This window comes from Neophocaena asiaeorientalis, unplaced genomic scaffold (assembly GCF_003031525.2).
Source record: "Neophocaena asiaeorientalis asiaeorientalis breed wild unplaced genomic scaffold, Neophocaena_asiaeorientalis_V1.1 scaffold86, whole genome shotgun sequence".
Lineage (NCBI taxonomy): Eukaryota > Metazoa > Chordata > Mammalia > Artiodactyla > Phocoenidae > Neophocaena > Neophocaena asiaeorientalis.
Window position 1 is genome coordinate 5252081 of NW_020175039.1, and position 13560 is coordinate 5265640.

Here is a 13560-nt window from a genome sequence, read left to right on the forward strand (position 1 = left end):
AGCCTGGGTTATCACTGGAAGAAGGAAAACCGGGCAGCCAGCTGGACTAGGGTTATTTGGGACCATGGAAGAAGATCCTCAGCAGGGGTGGTGCTGCTACCTAGGGTGCATCTTGGAAATTTATGGGGCTTTTTGTTTGGTTTTTGGCCGTACCGTGTGGCATGTGGGATCTCAGTTCCCCGACTAGGGAAGGAGCCCATGCCCACTGCAGTAGAAGCATAGAGTCCTAACCATTGGACCACCGGGGAAGTCCCTATGGGACATTTTTTGATTGACAAAAATTTGAAGGGAAGGAACTCGCCGGCATGTAGTCGCCCTGTACAGGATGCTACACGTCCTGAAATGCTCAGGAACCCCACCTCTTATTATGAAGAATTCCTGAGACAATTTTTGAACCACCGGATGTACGTCACGTATATGAAAAGCCTGTTTATCTGAGCCTAGAATTATGCAGTGTTTTACATGTAAACACAGAATAGATTTTGCACATTTGGAAAAAGACTCAGTGTGCTAGGAATGCACCTCTGTGTAAATTAAAACTATGCTTTGTTCATCACTTTACCAAGAACTTGTTCACTATTTTGAAACATCAGGTCACTAATGGCAGCAGTGCCTGTGGTACACGTGTCATCAGGAAAGTACCGATATCAGTTGGCATTGCAGTTGTCACATCCACGTTGATTCCACATATGGGGGTGGGCACTGCTCATTGTCTTCTGGTTTAGTTGGGCCCAAGCCTTCACACACTGAAGGGATAAATTACTTGTATTTCTCCTTTATATTACAGTGAGGACATTATACGGAGTTGTGGTCACTGTTGTCGTACACGATGTAGGGATGTTTCCTTTTGAGGTAGTCCACGGGGCTGGACCCTAATAGGGTTGAGAACTGCAGTGTAATCGTGATGGTTCCAAATGGCAGTGGTGAGGAGGGAATACAGTCTGTAAAATCTCCCCAGCCTATTTTAGAGGCTTCCTCCCCACCACTCCTATCCCGGGACAGGGGCTCTAGATGGAGATTCTTGGGGGGAGGGGTCCAGAACTTGGCTCCCCGGTTAATGGGTGACGGAATTTGTGCAAGAGCTGGGCAAAGGTGAAAGGGCCGTGTCCTGCCCCAAATCCCTCATCCCTTCGCTCTGCTTCATTGACACTCCCGCCCCCTGCCCGCTCCAGGCAGCTAACTTCACACAAACTCTGACCTCTTACTCTCCCTCCTTAACTCCAGGGCAGGCAAGACAAGACGAAAGGCAGGGCAACATGAGCCGATCACCCCCCAACGCCATACAACTCCGATCCGTGGGCTCCCAGGGTACCATGGCTTCCCTGCCGCAGCCGTCTGCTGTCCAAAATCCCTCCTCTCACTCTTGGGCCTCTGTGTGTGGGTCTCCTCCCTGGGGCCTCAGCTGTCTTCTGGCTCTGCAGGTAGGAGCAGAGGTGCAGGAGCTGGTGCTGGCTGAAGCGGGTGTTTGGAGGGAGGAGGTGTGGCATGAGAAACCCTCTGGAAGTAGGTATTTCTGCCTATTTCTGAAGACTGTTCCTCTGCCTGCAGCATATCTTGGTCCTGGCTTCTCTGCTCTGCGCCTCCCACCTGCTCCTGCTTCAATGTCTCCCTGCAGGAGGACTCTCTTCCTCCCCTGCCCAGCTCCTGGCCTCCAGCCTCTTTTCATGTGGCGTGTCTACAGCCCTGCAAACTTGGATGGGCAGCAGGTGAGGGGAACTCCCTGGAGAGAAGGGAACAGGGTCCCAGCGCATAGGAGAGGCTCGGGGAGGCTTTCAGCTGCCCCATGTTTCCAGACCTGCCTGGGCTGCTGTTCCTACAGGCTGCCTCTTATCCAGGCTCCATCCTTAGAGTTTCTTATCCCTGGTCTGGTGCTGACCAGTCAGAAGCTACCTCTGACCACCCGGACACCTGGAAACTGTGAGCACAGAGCAAGGGCACAGGGTGAGGGTGAGGTTGGGTGCTCACCTGAGCACACAGTTGTAAGTGGGTGCAGGATTGAGATGGGGCAATGATGGGAGGGTTAGGCACCATGGGGTGCTGGAGCTGTGTCAGGCACCAGGCAGAACTGTAGAGCAATGGGTCTCCAACCTGTTTATCTCTCTCCTCTCCACGTCCCCAACTTCTCCCAGCCTCCCTTGTGCTGCGCCTGTGTGGGGGACCTGGCTGCCACGGCCTGGAACTCTGGAACACTTCTCTCCGAGAAGTGAGTACATGGGGATGCGGAGGAGGAAAGCTAAGAGTGGGTGCCCGACTGGGGAGGCTCTTGTTTCCACTTTACAGGGACTGAGAGGCTCTAGGGCAAAGAGTTGGGTGGGGGAACCTCTCCTGGAATTTTTTTTTTTTCCACACCACGTGGCTTGCGGGATCTCAGTTCTCCGACCAGGGATTGAACCTGGGCCACGGCAGTGAAAACTCGGAATCCTAACCAATAGGCCACCAGAGAACTCCCTGGAATTAGTTAAGATGTCCAGGCTGAGGTCATCTCAATTGAGCAGAATGTTTTCTCTTTGTCCACTTCTCCACTCCACCAGGTGTCCGGGGCCGTGGTGGTCTCCGGGCTGCTGCAGGTCATGCTGGGGCTGTTCGGGGGTCCTGGCCACTTGTTCCCCCACTGTGGGCCCCTGGTGCTGGCCCCCAGCCTAGTTGTGGCAGGGCTCTCGGCCCACAGGGAGGTAGCCCTGTTCTGCTCTGCTCACTGGGGCCTGGCATCGCTGTACGTAAGTCCTGAGAGGCGTGGTGCCTGGTGGGGTGTGTGGGAGCGGGGCAGGGCAGAGATGCTGGCTCCACCAGGTTTAGCTGCCATCTTGAAAGGGACAACACTTTGTGGATCTGGAATCCAGGACTTTTGCTGGATTCATTTGTTCACCCTGACTTTCACCTTGTCTCCCACTGACCCCCAGGGTGCCCTCCTTCCCCCTCCATGGGGGGCTTTCTTCTCCGGGACCCCCTTTTATGGTATTCTACCACTCCCACCTCCACTGCCCCACCTCAGGATGACTTCTTCCTCTTGCTCGTAAAGCTCCTTCCCTCTCCTAGGCTTATCCTGCTCATGGTGGTCTGTTCTCAGCACCTGGGCGCCCGCCTGTTACCGCCTCACCCCTGGAGGCGAGCTTCAACCTCTTCGACCCACACTCACATCCCTGTCTTCAGGCTCCTCTCGGTATGTGGAGGTCTGGGCAGGGGCAGTTGAAGTTAGAAGGGCTGGCACGGAATGCTCGCTCGGCCCCCTACCTTTTGGTTTCTGTCTACCCCTCCAAGGCTAGCTTGAAAAGTTCTGGGGGAGGGGTTCTTTTCCGTCTCAGTCTTGTCCCTTAGGTGCTGATCCCAGTAGCTTGTGTGTGGATCATCTCTGCCCTTCTGGGTCTCAGCATCACCCCCTGGGAGCTGTCCGCCGAGGCACCGTGGTTTTGGCTGCCTCACCCAGGTAGGTTTTCTCCTCCTCCATCTTCTTACTCAAATAAAGGTGTCTCTTTCTTCGGACTCTGAGTTAATGAAATTAGCTGTACGGATTCTCAAAACACACAAGGGAGAGAAATTGCCAGTCTGAGGGGCAATGCCAGCCGCTCACCACAGGTGTCTTTGTTACTGTTCAGAGACATCTGTAAGCCCCACCACTGCATGTTGATACTCCTTAACCAATTTACACATTTATGTTACTTACTCCCACAGACATTTGAGTTGGTGACCTGTGCACAAAGATTGCTTTTGAAGAGGCATTGTATATGAAATTTGCTCTCTCATCAATTTAATAATGGTCCGTGGAGTTCTTATTATGTGCTAGGCACGTGATAGGGGACATGGTGATAAACATGACAGACACAATACCTGCACTCATGAAGCCTATAATCTGTTGGGGAATACAGATACTAATTAAATAGTCACCCAAGTAAATGTAAAATTGCACGCGGTGAATTAAAAAGGGCGGGTACCTTGTGTGATGAAAGTTCATAATGGGGAATCTGACTTTATTGGAGAGTTCAGGAAAGGCACTCTTTATGTTTTTATTTATTTAATTTTTAATTAAGAAAATTTCTGGCTGCACTGTGTGGCTCGTGGGATCTTAGTTCCCCGACCAGGGATCGAACGTGGGCCCTCGCAGTGAGAGCATGGAACCCTAACCACTGGACCACCAGAGAATTCCCAGGAAAGGCATTCTTGAGGAAGTGATCACTGAGCTGAGATGTGAGAGATGAGTAGGAGCTTATTGGGTAAAGGCAAGAGTGAAGAGCATTCTAGGTGGAGAGAACAGCATATGCAAAGGCCCTCTAGTGGCCAGCAACACAAGTACAAGGGCCTGAAACAAGGCCAGTGTATCTGGAGTGAAAGAAGTGAGGCAGAGTGTGGTGGGAGATGAGGCTAGAGAGATGGGTACGGGTCAGACCAAAGAGGACCTTGTAGACCACAGTAAAGGGATGGGTCTTTACCCTGAGTTTGATGCTTTTGTCCCAAGACATTATCTTCAGAGACAATGGGGCCTTTAGGGTTCTTGTGTCATAGGCTGTCAGAGGCAGGGGGATGCTTCAGACGTGAGTCTGGCCCCAAAGCAGCTCTTTCTCCCTCCCCAGCTGAGTGGGACTGGCCCTTGCTGACACCCAGGGCTCTGGCTGCAGGCATCTCTATGGCCTTGGCAGCTTCCATCAGCTCCCTGGGCTGCTACGCCCTGTGTGGTCAGCTGCTGCATTTGCCTTCTCCACCTCCGCATGCCTGTAGCCGAGGGCTGAGCCTGGAGGGTCTGGGAAGTGTGCTGGCCGGGCTGTTGGGGAGCCCCATGGGCACTGCATCCAGCTTCCCCAACGTGGGCACAGTGAGCCTTCTCCAGGTATGTGGACGGGGGTGGGGGGAGAGGAGCCGGAGGTGCAGGAGAGGGAAGGGGACTGATTGCCAGCTGTGCCCAGCCCTCTGCCAGGCATTTCACAGCAGTGATCTCATTTAGAGAGGTACCTAGAAGTCGTAAGGGCTAGGAGTGTGAGGAAGACACTAAATCACTACTGAACTCCTTCTGTGCCTCAGGCACTGTACCAGGGCTGAGGTTCTAGAGAGAAGCAAGTCAGATGAAGTCCCTGCTCTCTTGGGGACTTCGAGAGAGAGAGGTGGACAATTTAAGAAAAAAAAGAGATAATTTCCAAGAGTGATAAGTGCTATTTAGAAAACAAAGTGGGGGTGGGATAGTGGTTGAGTAAGGGAAGCCCCTTTAGGTAGAGTGCTGGGGGATGCTTCCTGGGAGAGTGACATTTGAGTTGGGATCCAAACGATGAGAAGGTGTCGGCCAGGTGAAAACCTTGAACGGTCGAGGAGGTGGCTGTGTTTTCTAGGCTGGATCTCGGCGAGTGGCCCACTTGGTGGGGCTGCTCTGCGTGGTGCTTGGGCTCTCCCCGAGGCTGGTCCAGCTCATCACCACCATCCCACTGCCTGTGCTTGGTGAGTGGATGTATCAGCAGGACTGGTATTGAACCAGTACCCCCCAGCAGGGCCCAACTGGTTGCTGGTAGTCAGCACCCTTTCTTTCTGAATAGCCTCCCTAATATATGGATGTACGTGTCAGCTGTCCTATTTTCTCAGCCATATCTTGGCCTCTTGACTGGCCTTCTCTGCTCCTGGGCCTCTTGGTGGTCTCTGCCCATTACAACCTGCCCTGGCCTACAATACTCTCTGCTGTGCCAGCCCTCTCCCAACATCTTCAATTACTTCTGTATGAGACAGGTGGGGTGCTGGGGGTGACCCAGGCCGTGGTTCTGTCTACTGGATTCTCCAGCTTCCACTTGGCTGACATTGACTCTGGGCGGAACGTCTTCATTGTTGGCTTCTCCATCTTCATGGCCCTGTTGCTGCCAAGATGGTTTCGGGAAGCTCCAGTCCTACTGAGCACAGGTGGGAAGAGGGGGGATGGAAAGACAAGTTGCTTTGCAGTGGGAAAGCAAGGGCTCAAGGCTTGAGTTTCTCTGGACTCCAGGCCCCCGCACCCAGAGAAGAGCTTTGGTATAGTCCATCCATTTGTTTAGCAAATATTTATTGAATACTGTGCTAGCCCCTTGGGATAAAAAGGTGACTGTAGATGTGACAGTGTAGAAAAAGAGATGAGATGTGTAGAAACATAACTAGAAAGGTTTAGATAAAGAGCTATGGTGCTCGGCGGTGAGAGAGATGGCTTCTGTTGGAGATGATCTGGGTAACTTTTATGGAGAAAGTAACATTGAGCTGGTCTTGAAGGACGGTAAGATTTAAAAACATATTTGGTGAGAAGGTCATTCCTGGTGGAGGAACCACCATAAACAAAGACATAGAAGTAGGAAGTCATAGGGTATGTCCTGGGAGTGGCAAGTAACTTAGTTAGCTTAGCTTAGCAAATAGCAGTGGTTCTTAACTGAGGATGGTTTTGTCCCACAGAGAACATCTGGCAATGTCTGGAGACATTTCTGGTTGTTATAAGCAGGGGAGAGGTGATTGTTAGTGGCACTTAGTGGGTAGAAGGATGCTAATAAACATTCTGCAATGTACAGAACAGCCCCCTCAAACAGAAAAGTATCTAGTCCAAAATGTTAGTAGTACTGAGGTTGAGGAACCCAGGCTAGAGCACAGAAGGTAAGAAATGGGAAATAAGGTTGGGGCTTTTAATACCAAACTTTCAGGAGACAGGGAGCCTGGAACTATCGAAGCATATCTGGAGGGCATGTGTATGCTCAGAAGATAGGGTGTTGAGCAGTGCTATTTAGAAAACAAAGTGGGGGTGGGATAGTGGTTGAGTAAGGGAAGCCCCTTTAGGTAGAGTGCTGGGGGATGCTTCCTGGGAGAGTGGGCCTGGGTGTGGGAAATAGAGAGCAGAGGACAAAGGAGGGGGGGCATGGAACAATTCAGAAAGATCTGTCCTTGGTCCAAGACTTAGGCTTAGGTTGGAAGTATTAGGCTCCTTGGCTTTGCATAGGATCAGAGTTTCCCCTCCTGCCTGGCCCCAACCCCCTGTAGGCTGGAGCCCCTTGGATGTGTTACTACGCTCACTGCTCACAGAGCCCATCTTCCTGGCGGGACTCTTGGGCTTCCTCCTAGAGAACACCATTCCTGGTAAGTTGAGGCCAGGCCCCAGCAGACTGGGGAATGGCCAGGAAGTCATCACTTCCTGGGTTGGGCAATGGCCTGAACACCCTCTCTCTCTCTCTTTTTTTGAATTAAAAAAAAATATTTTTTTAAATTTATTTTATTTTTGGCTCTGTTGGGTCTTCGTTGCTGTATGCAGGCTTTCTCTAGTTGCGGCAAGCGCGGGCTTCTTATTGTGGTGGCTTCTCTTGCTGTGGAGCACGGGCTCTAGGCATGCAGGCTTCAGTAGTTGTGGCTCGTGGGCTCTAGAGCACAGGCTCAGTAGTTGCAGCACACAAACTTAGTTGCTCCACGGTATGTGGGATCTTCCCGGACCAGAGCTTGAACCCGTTTCCCCTGCATTGGCAGGCGGATTCTTAACCACTGTGCCACCAGGGAAGCCCTGACCACCCTCTCTTTTGCAGGCACACAGCTTGAGCGAGGCCTAGGTCAAGGGCTGCCATCTTCTTTCACTGCCCAAGAGGTTCGGATGCCTCAGAAGTCCAGGGAGAAGCCTGCTCAAGAGTATGAGCTTCCTTTCTCCATCCAAAACCTGTGTCCCTGCATTCCCCATCCCCTCCGTTGCCTCTGCCCACTTCCCGAAGACTCTGGGAATGAAGAAGGAGTGCCCTCTGAGCCAGGAGAGACAGCCGACTTGCTGCCTGGCTTTGGGGAGCAGTGCCCTGGGTCTAGCAGAGAAGAACTTAGGTCCCAGTAATTACCAGGACTCCAGCTTCCAGATTACTTTAGCCCTATCTCTCAGCTTGCTGGAGAGCCAGATCCCAGGCTCTACTTTCTCCCAGGGAGAGGATGTGTGTGTGTGTGTTTCACACGGGCCCACCTAAAGGTCTCATTTCCCAACAGGTGTGTTTGCCTTTCCTTCTCTTAATTAGGCCCAACTGTTCCAGAGCAGGGCCATGGTTTATGGGCCATGATTGAATGATATTTTGCCTGTGAACTATCTATACTCGAACCCCAGCATTCACTAACTGATACTTATTATGCCTCCTATGTGCAAGGTCCTGGAAATACAGATATGGATAAGGCAGGGTCCCTGCCCTCTCAAACACTTATGGTTTAAAAAGATATGTAATTACCAACTAAAATCCAAAGCAGAAAGCAGTCTGCAATAAAGATCAAAACAATGCTATGGGAGCAAAGCGGAAGAAATAATGAATTCTGATTGGGGATAGTGGGAAAAGCTTTACACAGAAGCAGCACTGAGGCTGGCCTTAACAAGAGAATTTTTCGTTGTGGAACAGGGATGGGGAGAATTTTTTAGGCTCAAGTATTCAGCTCGAGCAAAACAGTAAGTTGTACAAGGTGCAAGATGAGTTGAAGGATTTCAAGCTTCTCTGGTGATGGAGCACAAACTGGGGGTGCATGGAGGGAGAAATGAGACAGGAGAGGTAAAGGATGAGGTCAGACCATGGGATTTATGCCTGGGAGACTCATCTCTTAAACAACTCGAGTGCTGGTGGAGACCCAAAAGAGATATCTAGTGAAGTTCAATCCCCTCGTTTTATTTAAAAACAAAACAACAGCAAAAAAGGCTGGACGCGTAGGGAAGGGAAATGACTTTGGGTTTATCAACAAATCCAAATCCGGGGTCCCCTCTCCTGCACTTCGTCCTGCATTCTTTCTACTCTGCCAGCGCGACACTGAGGGGCGGCACTACCCCTCCACCTCTCTACCAGGGAGCCCTCCAGCCTCTCTTCTCGCTTTCCCGGCCACGGTATCCCTCCACCTCTGACGGATCCAGTTTATCAGCTCCGTGGGCCCAGATGTCCCGCCCACATCAGGCTTGGGCTCCGCCCCAGTGTCCCAAGACCCCGCCTCCCCGTGGTTGCGGGAAATGCCCCTACTCTAGGCCTTTCGGTTTGCGCGGGCGGGCCAGCTTGCCGCGGGGAGAGTGAGAGCTCTCGAGGCCGCTCACGGTAGGTGGGGTCGAGCTCTAATCGGGGCCAGGGCCAGGCCGGGCGGCGAGAGATTGCTCGGACTCTGCGGGCTGGCCCTGGCAACGCGCTTCCTCCAAGAATTTTCCTCCCAGGAGGGACCCGCGCGCGGCCGGGGTTCTGGGACAGGCCTCCGAGGGTGGGCGTGGGCGGGGCCGGGGGGCCGCGCGTGCGCAGCTTGCCTCCGGGACGCGAGGCGGGGTTTGTGCGGGTACTCCTATGCGGGCCGCTCGGCGCCACCAAGTAGCCGGTTTTCGGCTTGTTGCCCTTTGAGGGGGTCCCGAGCCGCGCCTCATGCAGCCGGTGCTGTAAAAATAGAAACGTGGACGGTGAAGGCCTTTCTAGTGAGGGCGAATGGAAACTGGACGCCAGGCGGGTCTCCTGGGGTAGAGCTGTGGTAAAGGGACCGAGGGGCGGGGCGTGGCCCAGCCCGGACGGTCGCCGGGGTTTTGCTGCCCTCTGCAGGATGGCGGAGGAACTGCGCCGAGGGAGGGGCTTACGGCCAAGGTGCGGGACTGGGTGCCAACCCGCTTTAGGCCACCCCACTGCTCTGTTGGCCCTCGGCGCTTCCCCATCCTCATTCAAAATAATAAACGGGTGACTCTGGTTAACGTGAGGGTTAAAGGCATCCTTGAAGGAAACATGAGAAAGGTGAGATATAGAGGCCTCAAAGCAGGACACGCGTGGTGGGAGCAGCAAACCCAGGTCTGATGCTGAATTTCTCAGACCTTTTTAGGGGGCTTGTTGATCCCAGATCCCACATTTTAAACTCCTCCCCCGCCCGCAGAACAAAACATACTGTGTGAGGGTCCTGAGCTTCCAGGCTTTCCGAAGTGACAGGCTCGGATAGTCAACCCAATTTTGGTGACTCTTAGAGCGCACGCTGGGGAGTGCCTGTAAGGGAGAGAAGGGCTTGGCGACTTGCTGTTTGTGACCGACTTGCTGTTTCTGACCTTGAGCAATGTGGAACTCTGGTCCCGTGAGGACTAGCTTAATCATTCCAAGATCTTCTCTTCCCAGTAGGAACAGCAGGTGGGAATGTGACTGAAATACCATCATCTGAACACAAGGTTTTGAGGCTGCTGCAGATAAAAATCACAATATATATAGTTCTATTTCACCTGTCTAATGACTGTACAAATTATGTTACAAGGCCACGCTTCAAAAACTAGGTTATGGTTGGAAGAATAGTGGCTTAGATTGAGATGAAAATGACTGGAAGAACAGCATCGTGTTAACCACGTTAATGAAATCCAAGGATTTTCATTGTTTTCTTTGTATTCTAAGATCTGCGCCCGCCCCCCCCCCCCCAACCCCCCCCCCCCCCCCCACCAACTTTATTTTGTGTTTATAAACTGAAATTACATCACTTTTTTTGTTTGGCTGCGCCGCACCGCACGCAGGATCTCTGACCAGGGATTGAACCCGTGCCCCCTGCAGTGGAGGCATGGAGTCTTAACCGCCAGGGAGGTCCACCCTTTTTTTTTTTTACCCTCCGGAAAAATGATCAAACTGCCTGTAAAGTAGCTATAGTTACTGAACATCTACTAGATTAAGGCTACAAATTTAGTTGCTGAAGTCAAAGGTTGGTTTCCAGGATGTGCAGCAGGGTATGATATCATTGATGGCAGTGCCTTGGATGTGGGTGTGGATGAGTGAAGTGGAGTTAATTCGTGGTCTCTACCTCTGTGATGTGATGTGCTGTGCCTTGTATTGACTTCTTAGTCATTCAGGGTCTTCTTGAAATGGGGTTGGGGCTTTTCTCCTTGCTTCTGGACACAGTTATTAGCTCTTTATTTGTGTCTCATTGATCCCTTTGAGAATTTGACCATAGCTGTGGACGTCTTCCCTCCAAATGGGTATATGCAGGTATGCACAAATTTTGCACATAATTCCAGAGGGTTTACATGCATAGACTCTAGATTAAGAATCCCTAACTTAGAGAATGTATATATATTTAGGGAAAAAATATATTTAGGGGGCATATAAATGTATATATGCATATATATACACACACACATATATACATATATTCATTTAGGAAATATATATATATATATGTTTAGGGAATACATATATATATATACCCACACACACACATATTTAAAATTCTGAGAGCTTCCAGAGTTTTTTTCATTTAGATTTTATTTATTTATTTATTTTTAATTTATGGCTGTGTTGGGTCTTCGTTGCTGCATGCGGGCTTTCTCTAGTTGCGGCGATCGGGGGCTACTCTTCTCTGCGGTGCACGGGCTTCTCATTGCGGTGGCTTCTCTTGTTGTGGAGCACGGGCTCTAGGCGTGCGGGCTTCAGTAGTTGTGGCTCGCAGGCTGTAGAGCGCAGGCTCCATAGTTGTGGCACACTGGCTTAGTTGCTCCACGGTATGTGGGACCTTCATGGACCAGGGCTCGAACCTGTGTCCCCTGCATTGGCAGGTGGATTCTTAACCACTGTGCCACCAGGGAAGCCCAGAGATAATGATCAAATAATTTGAATTTCCTGCGCGTGACACTTATGACATGATGTTTTGTAAAACAAGAACTATTTCTTCTAGAAGCTCTGGGAAAGGATAGCATTGACATATTTATTAGGAATGTGATAAAGATGCAACAAGAATGGTTTAGGTTTCCATATTGTTATATTATTAGAAAGCAGAAATATTAGTACCAATATGCTGAGGCTTAACCGCTATAGAAGAAGGAGATCTTTTATGTTTTCTAGGAATTTAATATGGGAAAAAAACCCCTCAAAATTCTAAATCGATTTTTAGTGGCAAGAGGTGGTAAGGTTGGTGCTCAGCTGGTTATATACTGGGAGGGTGAAGGAGAGGGGGTAGAATGTAAATCAATGCCTTCTGTTTTCTTAGGGAGGATTTTCACAAGATGTATTTGATAGAGAACTCTCTGAGTGGTGTCCCCCCAGGCCTACGACACCCTGGGGGCACTTTGCTAAATTAAGACTCTCCTGCAGATGGAGGAACTGGAGCAAGGCCTGCTGATGCAGCCATGGGCATGGCTACAGCTTGCCGAGAATTCCCTCTTGGCCAAGGCTTACATCAGCAAGCAGGGCTATGCCTTGCTGGTTTCAGATCTTCAACAGGTGTGGCATGAACAGGTGGACACTAGTGTGATCAGCCAGCGAGCCAAGGTAAGTGTGAAGAGAAGTACTGCTATGGGTGGCAGTGGACATAATTTCTTTCCTAGTGAAGGTCAGGGGGCATTAACATCACCCAGCTCATTGGCCTATAGATAGCCAAGGAAGGTCCAATTAGGTTGCTACAATTCCCATTAATGTTCTGCACTTCTGCCTCTAGCCCTAGGATCTTTCCATATGGGTGTGTGTGTGTGTGTGTGCGTGTGTGTGTATGTGTGTTTCTGTAGTGCATTCAGTGGAAGGCAGAATTGTGGAGTAGGCCAGTTGATCTCTCTTCTTTTTGTTTTCTTCTTTCCTGTTCTGATGTTTTTATTTTCCCTTCCCTTCCTCTTCTGCCCACTGTCTTCATGTTAACCAGAGCTTTCCTTTGCTGTTACTTACCAGGGAGTCAGTTTCCTTTTAGCCCTCTCACCCTGTGCAACGCTTGCTCTCTTCTTAGGAGCTGAACAAGCGCCTGACTGCTCCTCCTGCGGCTTTTCTTTGTCATTTGGATGATCTGCTTTGCCCATTGTTGAAGGACACTGCTTGCCCTGGCAAAGCTACATTTTCCTGTGATCGTGTGGCAGAGGCGCTGATACTCCGGGTGCGGAGTGAGCTCTCTGGTCTCCCATTCTATTGGAATTTCCACTGCATCCTAGCTAGCCCTTCGCTGGTAAGTGCAATTCAAATACAGGGTAGGGAAAGGGATGCCAGCTGCTTCCCCTTCTGAAATGAAGCTTTAGGTGGTTTTTTTTTTTTTTTTTTTTTTTTTTGGTAAACCCCATTTGACATTTGTCTCCAATTAGAAAACTTTCCTTGACTAGAAAGAAGGCAAAAAGATTTCTTGACTGGTACATTCTTTCCTTACAAAAGGAGCGTAGTTTGGGCCTACATGCTTTACCGGGTATCTTTATTCATTACTTGGTTTATTCAACATTTATTAAGCATCTACTATGGGCTAATTGTTGGGTGTCCAGATCTAAAACAATATAGCCTATTCCTGGAGTTCATAATCTAATGAGAAGGCAGACAGACAGGAAACAGGATAAATTATGGTATATACTTTGATTGAGATAAGCCCAGGATGATTGAGGATCTGAAAAACCTTTTTGAAGAGAGAGTTTCTGAGCTGAGTTTTGAAGATGAGTAGGAAATAACTGGGAGAAAATAAAAAGATCATTCTAGGCATGAATGCATTCTGAGAGGTGTGGAGATGTATAAGTGTGGGGCAAGTGGGGGAACTTCATGACTACAGGGAGCTGTGAGAAATGAGGTATACAGTGGCCAGATCTTGAAGGATTCTAATGAGTTTGGATTTTACCCAAAAGGCAACAGGGATTCACTGAACAACTTTAAGCAGGGGTTTAACACGATCCAATTTGTAATTTATCAAGATCACTCTGGT

General features: G+C 50.2%; 2 protein-coding genes across 6 annotated transcripts in view; both read left to right on the plus strand.

The window, feature by feature from the left end:
• Nucleotides 1-1235: 1235 nt before the first annotated feature.
• SLC23A3 (solute carrier family 23 member 3) lies at nucleotides 1236-8223 on the plus strand. Of its 3 annotated transcripts, none has more exons than XM_024763111.1 (12): nucleotides 1236-1421; nucleotides 1549-1706; nucleotides 1820-1917; nucleotides 2130-2203; nucleotides 2532-2717; nucleotides 3037-3160; nucleotides 3316-3424; nucleotides 4711-4819; nucleotides 5313-5418; nucleotides 5701-5868; nucleotides 6961-7056; nucleotides 7494-8223. In XM_024763111.1, exons 1-12 carry the CDS (start codon nucleotides 1257-1259, stop codon nucleotides 7784-7786), a joined length of 1686 nt encoding a protein of 561 aa, XP_024618879.1. In that variant the 5' UTR covers nucleotides 1236-1256; the 3' UTR covers nucleotides 7787-8223. The 3 variants fall into 3 exon arrangements, with proteins under 3 accessions (XP_024618879.1, XP_024618878.1, XP_024618880.1); XM_024763110.1 differs by having other exon boundaries at nucleotides 2532-2713; nucleotides 4566-4819; XM_024763112.1 differs by lacking the exon at nucleotides 4711-4819 and having other exon boundaries at nucleotides 2532-2713; nucleotides 3068-3160; nucleotides 3385-3424.
• Nucleotides 8224-8896: 673 nt separating this feature from the next.
• The window catches only part of NHEJ1 (non-homologous end joining factor 1), a 76190-nt gene continuing 71526 nt past the window's right edge, over nucleotides 8897-13560 (plus strand). For 2 of the 3 annotated variants that reach the window (XM_024763325.1, XM_024763327.1), the window contains exons 1-3: nucleotides 8918-9005; nucleotides 11994-12170; nucleotides 12616-12828. In XM_024763325.1, coding sequence (XP_024619093.1) covers nucleotides 11994-12170; nucleotides 12616-12828 — 390 coding nt within the window. In that variant the 5' untranslated portion in view covers nucleotides 8918-9005. Of the gene's footprint in view, nucleotides 9006-11889; nucleotides 12171-12615; nucleotides 12829-13560 lie in introns of all 3 variants that reach the window. The other variant, XM_024763326.1, reaches the window with a different exon arrangement.

Bases quoted from the DNA above. Each gene is read 5' to 3' on its own strand.
- SLC23A3 (XM_024763110.1), top strand. From the start codon at position 1,257: ATGAGCCGATCACCCCCCAACGCCATACAACTCCGATCCGTGGGCTCC. The intron at 1,918-2,129 runs GTGAGCACAGAG...AACTTCTCCCAG, and splicing joins CACCCGGACACCTGGAAACT to CCTCCCTTGTGCTGCGCCTG. The intron at 3,161-3,315 runs GTATGTGGAGGT...CTTGTCCCTTAG, and splicing joins CTGTCTTCAGGCTCCTCTCG to GTGCTGATCCCAGTAGCTTG.